The 16,745-nt window shown below is 52.4% G+C and overlaps 1 protein-coding gene across 3 annotated transcripts in view; it reads right to left on the bottom strand.

Annotated features, from left to right (window-relative positions):
• GRAMD4 (GRAM domain containing 4) overlaps nucleotides 1-16,745 on the bottom strand; it is an 87,080-nt gene that overhangs the window by 31,415 nt on the left and 38,920 nt on the right. For 2 of the 3 annotated variants that reach the window (XM_074272105.1, XM_074272106.1), the window contains one exon: nucleotides 6,337-6,547. In XM_074272105.1, coding sequence (XP_074128206.1) covers nucleotides 6,337-6,547 — 211 coding nt within the window. Of the gene's footprint in view, nucleotides 1-6,336; nucleotides 6,548-15,051; nucleotides 15,167-16,745 lie in introns of those variants that run through there. The other variant, XM_074272107.1, reaches the window with a different exon arrangement.

The raw sequence follows: 16,745 nt of genomic DNA, 5'->3' as shown, positions 1-16,745 counted from the left end.
AGAGGGAGACCCCACCTTCACGGGGATTATACTGGGGGGAGAAGGAGCCCTTCCTAGGGAGGACAGTGAGTGATCTCACTTGTACTGGGTGGGGAGGCAGGGCAGGGAACGTCCCAGGGAAGACAGAGGGTGGGGTTACACTCCGTAGGGGTGGGGCAAGGCCTTCCTCCCAGCAGGTTTCACTGACAGCTGGGAACTGGGCTACAATAAGGATCAAACTCCATGTGGCATCCCCTTCCTCCTGCTCACAAAGTTTTGGGGCCCGGACTTGGCATCAAAGGCCTTCCCAAGTCCCCTGTTACTCTCCTGCACCAGTCCTGAGGCCTGGCCTGCTAAAGCTTGTAAAGCCTAACTCCAAAAAGAAACCGCCTCCTTGCTAAAACTGTCCCTGACTTCCACCGCACTCCCTCCTTATAGGGCTTTCTCCAGGGTCTCTGCCTCACCTCTCCACACGGCAGCCAAACCAAATGCCCTCATCACTGCCATCCCAGTTCTAAAGCCATCAAGGGCTCATTGTTGCCTCCAGTCACAAACCTGTCTCTGCCCACAAATCTCTAAGGATGTCCCTGTACCCACTTTCCATTCCAGAGATCCTGGCCTACTCCCTATTTCTCACCCATGTTTGCCTCTCTGTCTCTGTCTTCTTCCCTTCTCCTGACATCGGACAGATGGTGCTCTATTTTACCAGCACTTATCAGGTACTTGACACAGGGACCAAAACAAAAAAAGGCCCTCCCTTGGGGTGGGGAGGGAGAGGGGGGAGAGACACAAAATAAACCATCCTAAGGACAAAGTCCTATCAGTGGGGAGAGGCCCTGTGTTGTGCTGCAAAGTCAGCCTCACATTATGTGGAAGGTCATGGAAAACAGAAGCACTATATTACTGAAGGCCATCTCTTAAAAAAGGAAACACAGCCTGCAAAGGGGAGGCCGTGAGTCTGCCTTCGATGTTCGAGGCCCGCCTTCACATGAATGTGCCCTCATTCCCCAGAGCCTGCCTGGTTACAGCAAGCACAGGCTAAGCCCGTATTTGCAGCCAGGATGACTGGGTGCCCTCATCCCCAGAGCCTGTCTGGTTGCAGCAAGCACAGGCTAGGCCTCTCTAACCTGGCCGTCTTCAGGCCCAGGATGACTGGGTGCCCTCATCCCCAGAGCCTGCCTGGTTGCAGCAAGCACAGGCTAGGCCTCTCTAACCTGGCCGTCTTCAGGCCCAGGATGACAGGGTTAACATGGGGGGAACTATGCAAACACAGTTTATCTACATCTCAGCCCAGCTTTTAATGAAGTGTCTCCTACAAGTCTTGTGGAAAAGGTGGCAACAGCTGGACTAGATGAGAATGTAGTCTAACAGAACTGCCTTGTGAATGATTTATCATCACAGTGGAAGGCTCCAAGGATCTGTGTCTAGCTTGGGGCTGTTAACCACTTTTATCCTTTAAATAACATGTTTTCCCTCAACAGGTAAACACCTATCTATGCTTCTTTTGAGTCCTGTGTTTATAGATTAAATTTTCTGTTTAGCTTTGGGGTTTGTTTTTTTTCCAATAGAAATGATGGAAAGTCAATTACTTCACTGAAGTTCCATCTTCTCCTCTGAAAGATGATCCTGAATCTTACTGGGTAGTTGATTCTTGGTTGTACCACACATCCTTGATCTTCTGGAATATGGTCTTCCAGGCCCTCTGATCCTTTATTTTAGAAGCTGCCAAAGTCCTGGGTAATCCCAACTATCACTCCGGGAAGCTTGCAATATTGTTTCCTTGAGATTGTAGTTCTAGAGTTTTGCAACAGTGTTCCTTGGGGTTTTTCTTGTGGAATCTCTTTCTGAAGATGATCAATGGACTCTTTCAATGTGTATTTTCCACTCTGTTTCTAGAATATCGGGGGAGTTTTCCTTAATGATCTCTTGAAGAATGCTATCCAGGCTTTTTTTTTTTTTTTTTGGTCATGGCCTTTCAATAGACCAGTAATTTTAAACTGTCTCTGCTGGATCTATTTTCCAGTTCAGCTGTTTTTCCAATGACGTATTTCACATTTTCTTCCATTTTTTTCCATTCTTTTAAGTTTGTTTGACTGATTCTTGCTGACTCATAGAGTCATTAGCTTCCATTTGCCCCATTCATTTTTAATTAATTTAACAGGTGATTTTCCTGTTAGCTTTTGTATCTCTTTTTCTATTTGGTTAATTCTACTTCTGAAGGTGTCATTTTTTTCAATAGATTTTTTTAATTTTTTTTTTTTTTTGCATTTGACCAATTGAATTTTTAAGGAGCTGTTTTCCTCATTTTTTTTTCCTTCCTTTTCCAAACTGTTGACTCTCTCTTACATACCTCTAATTTCTTTTCTCATTTTCTTCTTCTACCTCTCTTATTTGCCTTTTAAAGTCTTTTCTAAGCATTTCCAAGAAGCCTCCTTGAGTTTGAGACCAATTCATAACATTCTTTGAGATTTTCTCTGTGGATATTTTGTCTTCTGAGTTAGTGTTTTGGCCTACCCTCTCACCATAGTACCTTTCTATGGTCAAAGTTCTTTTCAGTTTCTTGCTCATTTTCTTTCCTTTTCTTTTAGTATTTCCTCTATTTTTTTTTTTTTTTTTTTACTTTTATAGTTGATCTCTGCTCCCAACATACAGGTGGTGCTGTCCCAAGCTTCCTGTGTACCTCTGAGCCTTGGTTTTGAGCACAAGGACCCCTTGTATTTGTAGGCAGTAGCTTTGCCTGCTCTTTTCAGAAAACAGCCTGGTTTCCCAGGTTTTGCCGTCTGAGCTGGGACTAAAGACTGCCCCAGTGGTCTTCTACTGAGCCAGTGTCTTAGTTGCTGATGTGTTATATTTAAGACCCTCTCATCAGCTTTTTGAGCTGTTGGAACTGCTCTGAACACCCTTTTCACCCCAGGGGGATTGAACTTTCTTGAAGTTTTTTCAGTCTAATCTTCAACTGAAGAGTGATTTCATTCTGTCAGACTTTGATGAGGCTTAGCTTCATGAGGTTTTTGAGGGAGACTGGGAGAGTTTCGGCAGCTACCTGGCTTCACTCTGCCATTTTGGCTCCACCCCTAGAAGTCTCTGTTTACCACTTTTATCAATGACTTGGGTAAGACTAAAATTCTACAGATAACAACGCAGGAAGGAAGAACTAAAAAATTAAAATTTAAAAGAATCTTCACCAAAAAAAATCTCAAGAAATATATTGGGGATTTATGGTAAGTCTGGGTTCATAAAAATCAACTTCCAGAAGGTGGGGGATAGAGAACTGGAGAGATGAAGATTGAAGAGCTTAGTGGTCCACAAGCAAAACGAGTAGCAAATGGGGCAGTCTGAAACATCATTCCATCTTGGACTTCATAAATAGGGGCAGAGCTTCTAAGAACTGAGAGCTGCCGCTCTTGCTGGATTTGCCCTTGGTAGATCTCAGTCGGAGCACCTCAAATCCATGGCTCAGGAGGATGGACTGTTCATTCTGGAGAAAACAGGGCTCCGAGGGGACACACGAATCTGAAGGGTTGTCTCAGAAAGAGGGGCCAGCCCTATTCTGTTTGGCTCCAGATGGCAGAACCAAGTGCACTGAGGGGAGGTACAAAGCAAACTAGGGTTGGAAGTCGGGAAAACTGGCAGTTCACCAAAGCAGAAAGGCAGATTTGCCCTTCCCTGGAGGGTACCTCGTAAACTTGGTTTGTTACAGTTGGAATTCCTTTTAAGTCGGTAAGTACTTAGTGCGCTGGGTATCAGACTGGGAGCTGGGGACACATGGCTGCACAGGATCCCTGAGATCCTGAGATTCCAGGATCCTGAGTTCGAGTTCCTCAAGTCAGACACATACGGCCGGGTAACCTCAGTGCCCTGGGCGTCTCTCATTGTCTCGTGTTGACTCCCGGGACACCCTGCAGCCAATGGAACCACAGGTCTGGTCCAAAGGACTCTTTTTTCACCCAGGCTGAGGGAGTGTTGCCGGGAAGAAAGATGGCTTCTACTCTGGTGGGGCTACTCAGCAGGTCAAACCTTGGCCTCCTCATCTTATATCCTACTGAAAAAGGGGAAAGGCAGGGAAGGTTCGGGTCAGAGGCCGCTGGGGCCTTTCCAATGGAATCTATGGCCCTCAAGGCCAGCTCACTGGGAGAGCTCATCCCTATACCAGGAGCCACTCAAGGGCCCTGAGGCTTCATCCCCCAAACATGAGCAGAGCCCCCTCAGAAGCACCGTTCTTGCTTCAGGCCGCATTTCGGGGGAGATGGTGTGTTCAAAGCACTGCTGCCTCGTGAGGGCCACCCTGCCAGCACCAGAAGGAGCGATGGGGGCCAACAGCCCCAACCAGCCTCCGACTGTCACCTGGAGACGCTGACAAATCATGCCAGAGAGGCACTGTGGGCACAGAAGCATGATCAAAGCAAATGGGCCGAGGAGTCCACTCCCGAGGAAAAGTCCTCGATCTCACGGGCCCAGAGTGCCCTCTGTCCTGTCCTTGAACCTCCCTCAAAGTCCGGTCCCTGAGAGGGACAATCCTCCCTCCCTCTTGCAGTGACTTTGTACATCCCCAAAAAGGTCTGGTACACTCTTTGTGCTTACAGGTGTGTGCACACTTTCCAAAGAAAGGCAGGGGAGCCCCGGAGGCATATGGGAAGCTGTCGGTTGGAGCAGACCTTCCCTGTGTCAGGTCAGGAAAGCCACGAGAGGGGAAAGGCATTTATTAATTGCCTATTGCATGCCAGGCACTCTCCTTGAAGCGGCTCTGGGCATGTATTATTCCATTTCCCAAATGAGGAGACTGATGCTCTGAGTCCCCACATGGGATGACTTTCCATCCAACCAATACTCGCTCTCCAGGTTCAATTCGGCCTTCTCCAATCCCGTCAAACTGGATTCCTGGGTTCCTCTGCTACCTCCGTGATTTGGCCCTGCTCATGCCCTCATGCCCAGAATACACTCCCTCCTCTCTCTACCTCACAGATTCTCCCTCTCCTTCAAGTCTCTGATAAGGCGCCATCTTTGCATAAAGCCTTTCCTGACCCCCCCCCTTACCCACCCTCATAACACACACACACACACACACACACACACACACACACACACACACACACTCACCCCTAGCCTCCCAGATTGGGCGTGGGGGCCTCCTCAGGGGCCGAAAGCAGTAGCATTCCTCCCCCCAGTCTCTCCCGCTCTCTTCCCCTGAGATTAATGGGTTGATGGACTAGAGCCAACAAGCTGAGGCGACGGCTAGCTTTTACTAAAAATCCCAAGTAAATTATTAATTACAGCCAGAAGCAAAAGTACAGACGCTGCCCTATTGTAAGATTAATATTACAAAAAAAATGCTCCTAGAAAATTTCCAGTGCCCCGTGGAGCCTGCTTGGGGCACCCCCTCGTGGGGCACACCCGCCTTGGGGGAATGAGAGCAGACGCTGGATGGGGCGTCCAGCGGCCACCCTGCTACCTCTAGGAGCGTGGTTAACGCCCGCCCTCCCGTGGGCTTCTGCCCGGCTAGCGCAGAAGCCTGGCCTCCAATGTGACACAGAGGCAGCCCATGGGCCTGCGGGGCATCCAAGCCCAACCTTGGGCCTCCTTAGACTGGGAGCTCAGGATCCTGTTTCCCAGGTCACTTAGGCCACCGCGCCCTGGGTGAGCCGAGGTTGGACACGTCAGCCATAGCTGTTATCTGGACTTGTTTTATTTCACAGTGATTGATTTCAGTTGGGTATCTTGGCAGAAGTCAGGCTAGAGGGCAGCCTGGGGCCTTGGTTTCCCTATCTATAAAATGGAACTGCCAGCTGTCCTGCTGCCTACTTACTAGGAAATGCTTTGGGATGCAGGATAGCGGGGTAACTCACACTCTGGAGCCCAGTCACTGTGCCTGGGAGTCTGTCTGCAGAGAAGGAGAGGGAGGAACAGCTCAAAAGAGAAGATGGCGGCTGCTGCTTGGGAAACCAGAGGTCTGACCTCTGCCTGTGGTGCTGTAGCAGGTAGAGCCCAGCCCAGAAGAGTGGGATTGTGGGAATGGAGCCCCTCGTTTGAGAAGGCAGAACCTGCTGGCCACCAGCCTGGGGGCTGCCCGTGGTCACAGGGCTCGGGAGCCCCAGGGCTGGGCCACCTTCCTGCCATGTGGACCCATTATGGCCAATGGTGAAAATCCCCACGCTCTCCCCACTCTGTGCCGGGGGGATGAAAACCCAGGGGGAGATCTAAGCGGGCTGGAACCCAGATCAACAACAGGAGAAATCCCAGGAGATCTGGCCCTCGAGCAGCAAGCTGCGGCCATCGGATGGGGAAAGGAGCCCGGCCCCCCATTCTCAGCCAGGCTGGCCCTTCCATGTGAAGCTGACCCGACCCCCCCCACGCACTCACGGGGTCTCGCAGCTCCTCGCCGTCTCGGGCGGACGTCCGAGGGATCTTCACGGGGATCTCATCGCCACACTCGGTGTCGGATGCGTTGGGGGACTCGGCTAAATCGAGGAACTCATCTCTCTTGTGACCTCTGAACCTGATTTTGTCGAACCTTTTGAGCATGTTCAGCACAGAACTTCGAGGCTTCACCTTAACATGACGGTCGGAGTCCCTGGGAGAGAAGGAACAGGGGGAAGGCAGAGGTTACTTCCACTGTCCCGGCCCAGCGGCGGCACCTCTCTCAGCTGGGAGCTGTCATCTCCCACGCAGCACGTGTGAAGGACCACGGGGTGGGAAAGCAGTGACCCGACAGACCCCGAGCCCCCGGCTGCGGGCCAGGAGACCCTGGCTGGGCCCCGCTCCCGGAGAGCCGAGCTGTGCGCGGTCCACGCTTGGAAGCCCCCGTTACCAGGCACCCGGCGAGGGATGGGCCGATTGAACCCAGCGGCCCTGAGCTGCAGGAGGCTCCCTGACGGGAGTCCATGCCCAGTTCTATACCGAGATGGCGGCTTTCCAGAGGTGGGGGCTCCAAAAGTTATCAAACTGTGCCTACCCTTTGATCCAGCAGTGCTACTACTGGGCTTATATCCCAAGGAAATACTAAAGAAGGGAAAGGGACCGGTATGTGCCAAAATGTTTGGGGCAGCCCTTTTCTTTTTTTTTTTTTTTTTTTTTTTTTTTTTTTTTTTTTTTTTTTTAATTTTTTATTTTATTTTATAATTATAACATTTTTTGATAGTACATATGCATGGGTAATTTTTTACAACATTATCCCTTGCACTTACTTCTATTCAGATTTTTTCCCTTCCTCCCCCAACCCCCTCCCCCAGATGGCAAGCAGTCTTATATATATTAAATATATTACAGTATAATTTAGATACAATATATGTGTGTAGAACCGAATTTTTTGTTGCACAGGAAGAATTGGATTCAGAAGGTAAAAATAACAGTTTACATTCATTTCCCAGTGTTCCTTTTCTGGATGTAGCTGGTTCTGTCCATCATTAATCAATTGGAATTGGATTAGCTCTTCTCTATGTTGAAGAAATCCACTTCCATCAGCATACATCCTCGTACAGTATCATTGTTGAAGTGTATAATGATCTTCTGGTTCTGCTCGTTTCACTCAGCATCAGTTGATGTAAGTCTCTCCAGGCCTCTCTGTATTCCTCCTGTTGGTCATTTCTTATAGAACAATAATATTCCATAACATTCATATACCATAGTTTACCCAACCATTCTCCAATTGATGGGCATCCATTCATCTTCCAGCTTCTAGCCACTATGAAAAGGGCTGCCACAAACATTTTGGCACATACAAGACCCTTTCCCTTCTCTAGTAGTTCCTTGGGGTATAAGCCCAGTAGTAGTATGGCTGCGTCAAAGGGTATGCACATTTTGATAACTTTTTGGGCATAATTCCAGATTGCTCTCCAGAATGGTTGGATTCTTTCACAACTCCACCAACAATGCATCAGTGTCCCAGTTTTCCCACAGCCCCTCCAACATTCATCGTTATTTGTTCCTGTCATCTTAGTCAATCTGACAGGTGTGTAATGATACCTCAGAGTTGTCTTAATTTGCATTTCTCTGATCAATAGTGATTTGGAGCACTCTTTCATATGAGTGGAAATAGTTTTAATTTCATCATCTGAAAATTGTCTGTTCATATCCTTTGACCATTTATCAATTGGAGAATGGCTTGATTTCTTATAAATTAAAGTCAATTCTCTGTATATTTTGGAGATGAGGCCTTTATCAGAACCTTTAACTGTAAAAATGTTTTCCCAATTTGTTACTTCCCTTCTAATCTTGTTTGCATTAGTTTTGTTTGTGCAGAAACTTTTTAATTTGGTGTAATCAAAATGTTCTATTTTGTGATCAATAATGGTCTCTAGTTCTCCCTTGGACACAAACTCCTTCCTCCTCCACAAGTCTGAGAGGTAAACCATCCCCTGTTCCTCCAACTTATTTATGATTTCGTTCTTTATGCCTAAATCTTGGACCCATTTTGATCTAATCTTAGTATGTGGTGTTAAATGTGGGTCCATGCCTAGTTTCTGCCATACTAATTTCCAGTTTTCCCAGCAGTTTTTGTCAAATAATGAATTCTTATCCCAAAATTTGGGATCTTTGGGTTTGTCAAAGATTAGATTGCTATTTTTATTCACTATCTTGTCCTGTGAACCTAACCTATGCCACTGATCAACTAGTCTATTTCTTAGCCAATACCAAATGGTTTTGGTGACTGTTGCTTTATAATATAGCTTTAAATCAGGTACACTTAGACCACCTTCCTCTGACTTTTTTTTCATTAGTTCCCTTGCAATTCTCGACCTTTTATTCTTCCATATGAATTTTGTTGTTATTTTTTCTAGGTCATTAAAATAGTTTCTTGGGAGTCTGATTGGTATAGCACTAAATAAATAGATTAGTTTGGGGAGTATTGTCATCTTTATTATATTCGCTCGGCCTATCCAAGAACATTGAATGTCTTTCCAATTATTTAAATCTGACTTTATTTTTGTGGCAAGTGTTTTGTAATTTTGCTCATATAATTCCTGACTCTCCTTTGGTAGATATATTCCCAAATATTTGATACTATCGACTGTTATTTTGAATGGAATTTCTCTTTGTATCTCTTGCTGTTGGATTGTGTTGTTAATGTATAAAAATCCTGAGGATTTATGTGGATTTATTTTGTATCCTGCGACTTTGCTAAAATTCTGAATTATTTCTAATAGCTTTTTAGCAGAGTCTTTGGGGTTCTCTAAGTATACCATCATGTCATCTGCGAAAAGTGACAATTTGATTTCTTCATTTCCTACTCTAATTCCTTGGATCTCTTTCTCGGCTCTTATTGCCAAGGCTAGAGTTTCTAGTACTATATTGAATAGTAATGGTGATAGTGGGCAACCTTGTTTCACTCCTGATCTTACAGGGAAAGGTTCTAGTTTATCACCATTACATATGATGTTTACTGAAGGTTTTAAATATATGCTCATTATTATTTTAAGGAATAGTCCATTTATTCCTATACTCTCAAGCGTTTTTAGTAGGAATGGATGTTGGATTTTATCAAATGGGGGGCAGCCCTTTTCAAAGTGGCTAGAAGCTGGAAGTTGAATGGATGTCCATCAGTTGGAGAATGGTTGGGTAAACTATGGTATATGAATGTTATGGAATATTATTGCTCTGTAAGAAATGACCAGCAGGAGGAATACAGAGAGGCTTGGAGAGACTTACATCAACTGATGCTGAGTGAAATGAGCAGAACCAGAAGATCATTATACACTTCAGCAATGATATTGTACGAGGATGTATGCTGATGGAAGTGGATATCTTCAACATAGAGAAGAGCTAATCCAATTCCAATGGATCAATGATGGACAGAATCAGCTACATCCAGAAAAGGAACACTGGGAAATGAATGTCAACTGTTTGTATTTTTTGTTTTTCTTCCCAGGTTATTTTTACCTTCTGAATCCAATTCTTCCTTTTCAACAACAACAACAAAAAATTCGGTTCTGCACATATATATTGTATCTATTATATATATAAGATATTTAATATGTATGGGAATGTCTGCCATCTAGGGGAGGGGAAAAATTCAGAACAGAAGGGAGTGCAAGGGATAATGTTGTAAAAAATTACCTATGCAGATGTACTGTCAAAAATGTTATAATTATAAAATTAATTAAAAAAATTAAAAAAAAAAAAAAAAGAGGTGGGGGCTCCAAGAGGCCCAAGGAAAGCGCGGGCCAAACTCCCCTGCCAGCCAGCAGAGGGATCGGGCCGTGAGTGACCACCACCCTTCTAATCAAGGTGCCAAAAAATCCGACTGACCGCCTTAGTACAGAGTGGGTGGCAAGGCCAGGCTGGAGCAGGTGTGGAAAACAATCTGGGGGTCACAGCGGGGATGAGACCCAGGGTAATACAGGAATCAAAATTCATGAACGAGATCTTTGGTAGCACCAAGAGACAATGTATCCATATTTGGCCGGGACCTCCGGGACCATCTGGGCCAACCCCCTCATTATAGCAGAAGCTGAGACCCAGGGAATCGGAGTGACGGGCAATGAGCCTCAGGGGCAGGATCGGGTTAATGCTCTTCCCCACCGGACGCCGCGTCTGCTCCGTCCCTCTGTCCTCTGCCCGACTCGGACCCTGAGAGTCCCGTGCTCAGTTCTGGAAGCCGTGTGCGGGGAAGGTACTCGGGGCCCAGAAGATGTGGCCCGAGAGTCGAGAAGGCGCAGACGGTCCCCCGAGAACGAGGGAAGCGTATTCTAAGGCCATCGAGGGGCCTCTGGTCTGCCTAGCCCTCAGGGTCAGAGCGAGCAGCAGCAGCAGGGAGGAGGTGATGGAAAAAACCGCACGGGCTGGCCCCTAACAACAGGGCCCCCACAGAGAGCCAAGGCCTGCTTCAGGAGGAGGGGAGAGCTCCTCCTCGGAGCCCCGCCCCCCGGGAGACCACCCCCCCCAGCCCCAGCCTCCTGCCAACTCCGAGATTGGGTGCCCCACTACCTGGAAGCGGGGCTTAGCTTCATGCCCACATCCCCACATCCTCCGCTTGGCCACACTGGCGGCACCCCAGAAAGCAGAACTAACGGCCCCTAGCCTGGGAGTGCAGGCGGAGGCTGGAGCTGAAGCCTCCAGCCCCGGGGGCTTCTCCTCACAAACACCTGCCCCCCCAGCACCCACCCAAGGGCCACCTCCTGGGCCAGGCCCTCCCACGCTGGCCAAGGGTCCGCACGAGAATCCTTCCCCCGGTGCCGCGGGCTGCCCCAGGAGAGGCGGCTCTGAGGCAGGAGGGAACGCCCGGAGCCCCACCTCTGACCCCCGCCGGCTAGGTGACCTTAGCCAAGTCCCCTCTCCGCATCTACAAAGCGGGGATGGCAGCACCTGCCCGTCTGACTTAAGCCACCATGGAAACGTTTCCAGCGCCGAGGCGCACAGGATCCCTGGGAGGAAGCCCTTCGTCACCCCCCTCCACCCCCACCCCCTGGCGGGGTGGCTCAGAAGTTGCCCCCAGGTGGGCAGGCCCTCCCAGCCAGCTGTTCCTCTGCGTTCTGGGGACTTCCTCCCCCCGTGCCCCGCTGCTCAGGGACCGGGCACCACAAGGGAAAGTTGGCGTCACACCCACAGCAGGCGCTGACAGACGCTGTTCGTGGGCAGGATGGCGTGATGGAGCTAGGGAGGAGGCAATGGAAAAGGGCCAGGGGCGGGGGGGGGGGGCCGGGGGCACTCCGCCTGGGGGCCGAGGGGAGCCAGCATAGGCCCGGGCACACAGTAGGGGCTGTGACCCCAGCAGCTGCAGAGCTGTCTCACGGGAGAGGGGTCAGCTAGACACGGATGGGCCGTCCTCAGAACACAGGAGCAGCGGGAGGGGGCCCCAAAACACAGGGCTGGGACGGCGCCAGGGCAGGCGGTGCCTAGGTCTATTCCAGCAGAGGCCGGTGACCAATTTGGGTGGGATGTCGGAATAAGGACTCTCGCTGATACGCAGGGAGGTCTGGCTGAGAAGAGAGGCAGGGGGCGGCTGGGTGGTGCAGCGGAGAGGCTCCTGGACGCAAGTTCAAGTTCAGCCTCAGATGTCTACTAGCTGAATGGTCCTGGGAAGTCACTGAACTGCTAGGAGGAAGGAAGGAGAGAGGGAGAGACAGAGACAGAGAGAGACAGGGAGACAGAGACAAAGACAGACACAGAGATAGAAACAGATGTAGAGAGAGACAGAGACAAGATAGAAACAGACAGGGAGACAGAGACAGGGAAAAACAGACAGAAGCAGACAGGCAGTGTGGACCAGTTTTTGGAAGGCGGGGCTGGAAGCAGACCCGGGTCCCCATCTGAGCCCCTTGCTCCTTGCCCGTTCTGCTTCCCGGGGCCTCCAGGGAAGGCTGCAGACCAGACCCCCACATTTCCCTCTGCCTCTGGTCTTTGGGCTCCACGTACCACAGGGACCACAAATGAGGAGCTGTAATGGCCATGGCCAGAATCACGAGGAGGCGATGGCCACGGGGTCCCAAGCCCTGGGCCCTTCCACCCCCTGTTTGGCCACAGGTCAGCTGCAGGGCCAGGGCCTTCGGCTGGGCCTCAGTGGTCCCCTTGGGCCCCTCAAACTCAAAACCTGAGGACGTGGATGGCCCAATTCCTCCCCAGCTCCCAACTGGCCTCTCCTTAGCCCCTCCCCAGATAAGAGATGGTGAGGAGGGTCTGTCTGCCCCCCAGCATCCAGCGGCTCTTGGCACCCAGCCCCATGAAAACCACTGGGGCTCAATCAGTGGTCACTGGGTTTAATGAATTGCTTTGTGGAAAGCTGGCGTCCTGTCCCCTGCCCCCGTTTCTGTGCTACTGTACAGGGGCTCTCCTTCCTCTGACCCTTAGGGGGGACATCGGAGTATTACACCCACTTTCCAGATGGGAAAACGGGAGGCCTCTGAGGGAGTATTGGGCCTGCCTGGGTGGCCACCACCCAGATGGAGTAAAGAAGCAGAGCCCCATCTTCCAGGATGGTTTCCCTGTGGCAGCTGGGAGGGAGTGTTTAAGCAGACCCAGGAGCTCGGTGGAGGGAGGCCCTGTTTAAGCAGACCCAGGAGCTCGGCGGCCGGGAGGCCGTGTTTAAGCAGACCCAGGAGCTCGGGCGGCCGGGAGGCCGTGTTTAAGCAGACCCAGGAGCTCAGCGGCAGGGAGGGAGTGTTTAAGCAGACCCAGGAGCTCGGCGGCTGGGAGGGAGTGTTTAAGCAGACCCAGGAGCTCGGCGGCTGGGAGGCAGTGTTTAAGCAGACCCAGGAGCTCGGTGGAGGGAGGCCCTGTTTAAGCAGACCCAGGAGCTCGGCGGCCGGGAGGCCGTGTTTAAGCAGACCCAGGAGCTCGGGCGGCAGGGAGGCCGTGTTTAAGCAGACCCAGGAGCTTGGGCGGCAGGGAGGCAGTGTTTAAGCAGACCCAGGAGCTCGGCGGCTGGGAGGGAGTGTTTAAGCAGACCCAGGAGCTCGGGCGGCCGGGAGGCCCTGTTTAAGCAGACCCAGGAGCTCGGCGGCCGGGAGGCCCTGTTTAAGCAGACCCAGGAGCTTGGCAGCTGGGAGGCCCTGTTTAAGCAGACCCAGGAGCTCGGCGGCCGGGAGGCCCTGTTTAAGCAGACCCAGGAGCTCGGGCGGCAGGGAGGCCGTGTTTAAGCAGACCCAGGAGCTCGGGCGGCAGGGAGGCAGTGTTTAAGCAGACCCAGGAGCTCGGCGGCTGGGAGGGAGTGTTTAAGCAGACCCAGGAGCTCGGGCGGCCGGGAGGCCCTGTTTAAGCAGACCCAGGAGCTCGGCGGCCGGGAGGCCCTGTTTAAGCAGACCCAGGAGCTTGGCAGCTGGGAGGCCCTGTTTAAGCAGACCCAGGAGCTCGGCGGCCGGGAGGCCCTGTTTAAGCAGACCCAGGAGCTCGGCGGCCGGGAGGCCCTGTTTAAGCAGACCCAGGAGCTTGGCAGCTGGGAGGCCCTGTTTAAGCAGACCCAGGAGCTCGGCGGCCGGGAGGCCCTGTTTAAGCAGACCCAGGAGCTCGGCGGCCGGGAGGCCCTGTTTAAGCAGACCCAGGAGCTTGGCAGCTGGGAGGCCCTGTTTAAGCAGACCCAGGAGCTCGGCGGCTGGGAGGCAGTGTTTAAGCAGACCCAGGAGCTCGGCGGCTGGGAGGGAGGCCCTGTTTAAGCAGACCCAGGTCTCAGCTCGGCCTCAGCCTCCCTTGGCAGCCCCTGGCTTGGGCCGCCACCTTGCTCTTGCTCATATCCCACCCCTGTGCCCTTGCACAGGCGGAGCTTCCCACTGGCACACAGTCCCTGCTCACCTTGCTCACCTCCTTTTCCGTGGGGGCCATTCACATGTCTGGAGGAGCCTGATGGGAGGTTCCCTCCTTGGAGCCCCGCCCCGATCAATCATTTACTGAGTCTGGAGTCCCTCTGTCTCCATCTGGGAGCAAACAGGGATCCACACCCAGAAAGTGAGAACATTCCCAAGAGGTTCTATTTATTTTGTGTCTGCGCCAGGCTGTGTGCTCCAGGAGAAGGTCAGTGGGGGGGGGGGGGGAGTTGCCAGGGGGAGAAAAGGCAAGTCCTTTTCTCTTCGCCTACAGGGACGGGCGCACAGTAGATGCTGGGCGGTGAGCGAAGCTTTAAGGCAGCACATGCCGACTTGAAGGACCGCTCCACAGTGCTTTTCCTTTCGATGAGGGCGTTTTTTACATGTTTCACTGAACTCTACTGCCCGCCCTCTTTCTTGTCACCGATTGCCACCCTCACCGTCCCACTCTCTCCTAGCCTCTGAATCACCCAGGGGGGAAGGGCCTGTCCCCTCAGGGAAGGAGGAGCCCAACCCTGCAGCCCGTCGAGTCAGGATGGGCATCCCGGGCTGCCCCACAAGGACGCCCCGTGCCCGCCTCGCCACCCGCTGGCACGGCCCCGAGCGCGCCCCCTTCCTCCACCCGACTCCGAGATGACGTGGGTGCTTGGGCTCAGGGGTTTGCAAACAGCTGGGGGTGTTTACAAATACTGGTGACGGGGCGCGGCTCCCGGGGTGGCCCGGAGTTCCGGCAGACCTCCGGGTGAGGCTCTCCCAGCCCGCGTGGGGCAGGCCTTCCTGCCCCCCAAACCACCTGGCGTTTCTGCCCCCAGCCTGGGCTGTCTCACCCCGGAATCTTTCTCACCTCCGTGGGTAGCCCAGGGCTGGGCTCTGCTACTGGTGACGTGCACGCCCTCCTTCTCCACCTCCTGACGTGCCCCCGAGACAGAGCCCAGGGCAGGGCATGGGCTGTCATGAGACCGGACAAGAAAGTGCACTCTGTGTGAGTGAGCGTGGAATAGTCAGAGAGAGTCAGAGAGAGATAAAAAGAGGGGGAGAGAGAGAGACAGAGAGAGTCAGAGACAGAGACAGAGAAAGAGAGAGAGAAAGAGAGAGAGACAGAGAGAGAGAGAGAGAGAGACAGAGACAGAGATAGAGAGACAGAGAGACAGACAGAGAGAGACAGAGAGAGAGAGACAGAGAGAGAGAGAGAGAGAGAGAGAGAGAGAGACACAGAGAGAGAGAGAGAGAGAGAGACAGAGACAGAGACAGAGATAGAGAGACAGAGAGACAGACAGAGAGAGAGAGACAGAGAGAGAAAGAGACAGAGAGACAGAGAGACAGAGAGAGACAGAGAGAGAGAGACAGTAGGGGCAGAGATAGAAAACAAGGTGAAGGAAAAAGGAGAGAAGAGTAGGAATGGAAGAGCAAGGGGAGGTGGGGGATAGCGCCGGTGCCGCCTGGGGCAGCTCGGCCCAGGAAATCGAGCCGTCCCTCTCGGAGGGTTCTGAGCGGGCTCGTGTCTGCTCTGGCAAGTTAGGCCGGGACACCAGCCCCCGCCTCATCCTGAAGCTCCTTCTTCCTCTTTCTCTTCCTCCTCGGTGCCAGGAAGGACCCCTGCCCACCCTCCCTTCCCTCCCATCACTTTCTCCTTGGATGTTTCTGAGCCAGAAAGCTGGCATCAGCGGGCCGGACACTGGCCATAGTGGGCTGGGCATGGGCTGCAGGGTCAGAAGGCCGGCGTCCATGCCCCACTCAGATATCTCCTACTTGTAAGAGCGGGGTAAGTCTCAGTTTCCCTCCCTGCAAACTAAGGACCAGCTCCCCCGGCCTGTTCAGTCCTCCCTGACTCTCCATCGAGGGCCTGGGCCTTCTTCTCATTCCCCGATTCAGGCCACAGCTGCTCTGCCGGCCTGGTCCAGACTCTGAAGGCCGGAGTCGACAGCGTGGCCTCCTCTGGGGCAGTGCCAGGGCGGAAGCCGGAAGCAGCAGAGCTGGCACCGCAGGCACCAGCACCCACCGCCTGCCCTGACCCTCTTCCCAGCCTCCTTGACCCCAGCATGACGAGCCCTGAGACCAGAGGGACTGCGGGCATCGGGCCGGCTGTGGGGCCCATCGGGATGCAGGCAGAGCTTGCTGGCTGCGAGCACAAGGCCGTGCCCATTTCCAGGCCGTCGGAACCTTGGGGTTTTGCAGCAAACCACCGCTGTGGCTACAAACTGCAGACGAGCGGGGAGCTCTAGGGGTCCGGGGTTCTTGATCTCGGGCTGAGATGGGATCCCATGGAAGCCCTGAGAGTCTTCCGGACCCCAGACTCAGCGGCTTCAAGAGGCTACAGCTTGGCTCTCAGGGCACCTTCTGACTCCCATTTACAGATGGGGAAACTGAGGCTCACAAGGGAAGGCCCCAAAAGGATCCGGGGCACCTTCTCTGCCACTGGTCTCGGTTGTAAAGGGGGCGGGCTCGATAATCTCGGGGTCCTTCCCAGCTCAGAATCCTTGACTCCTCCCAACTGGACATGGCAGGGTTCGGGGAGATAGCGGGCCGCAGACCCTGGCT

This window comes from Sminthopsis crassicaudata, chromosome 5, assembly GCF_048593235.1.
Source record: "Sminthopsis crassicaudata isolate SCR6 chromosome 5, ASM4859323v1, whole genome shotgun sequence".
Lineage (NCBI taxonomy): Eukaryota > Metazoa > Chordata > Mammalia > Dasyuromorphia > Dasyuridae > Sminthopsis > Sminthopsis crassicaudata.
Note: the sequence above shows the minus strand (reverse complement) of the source record. Positions and strands in the feature narration are given on the sequence as shown.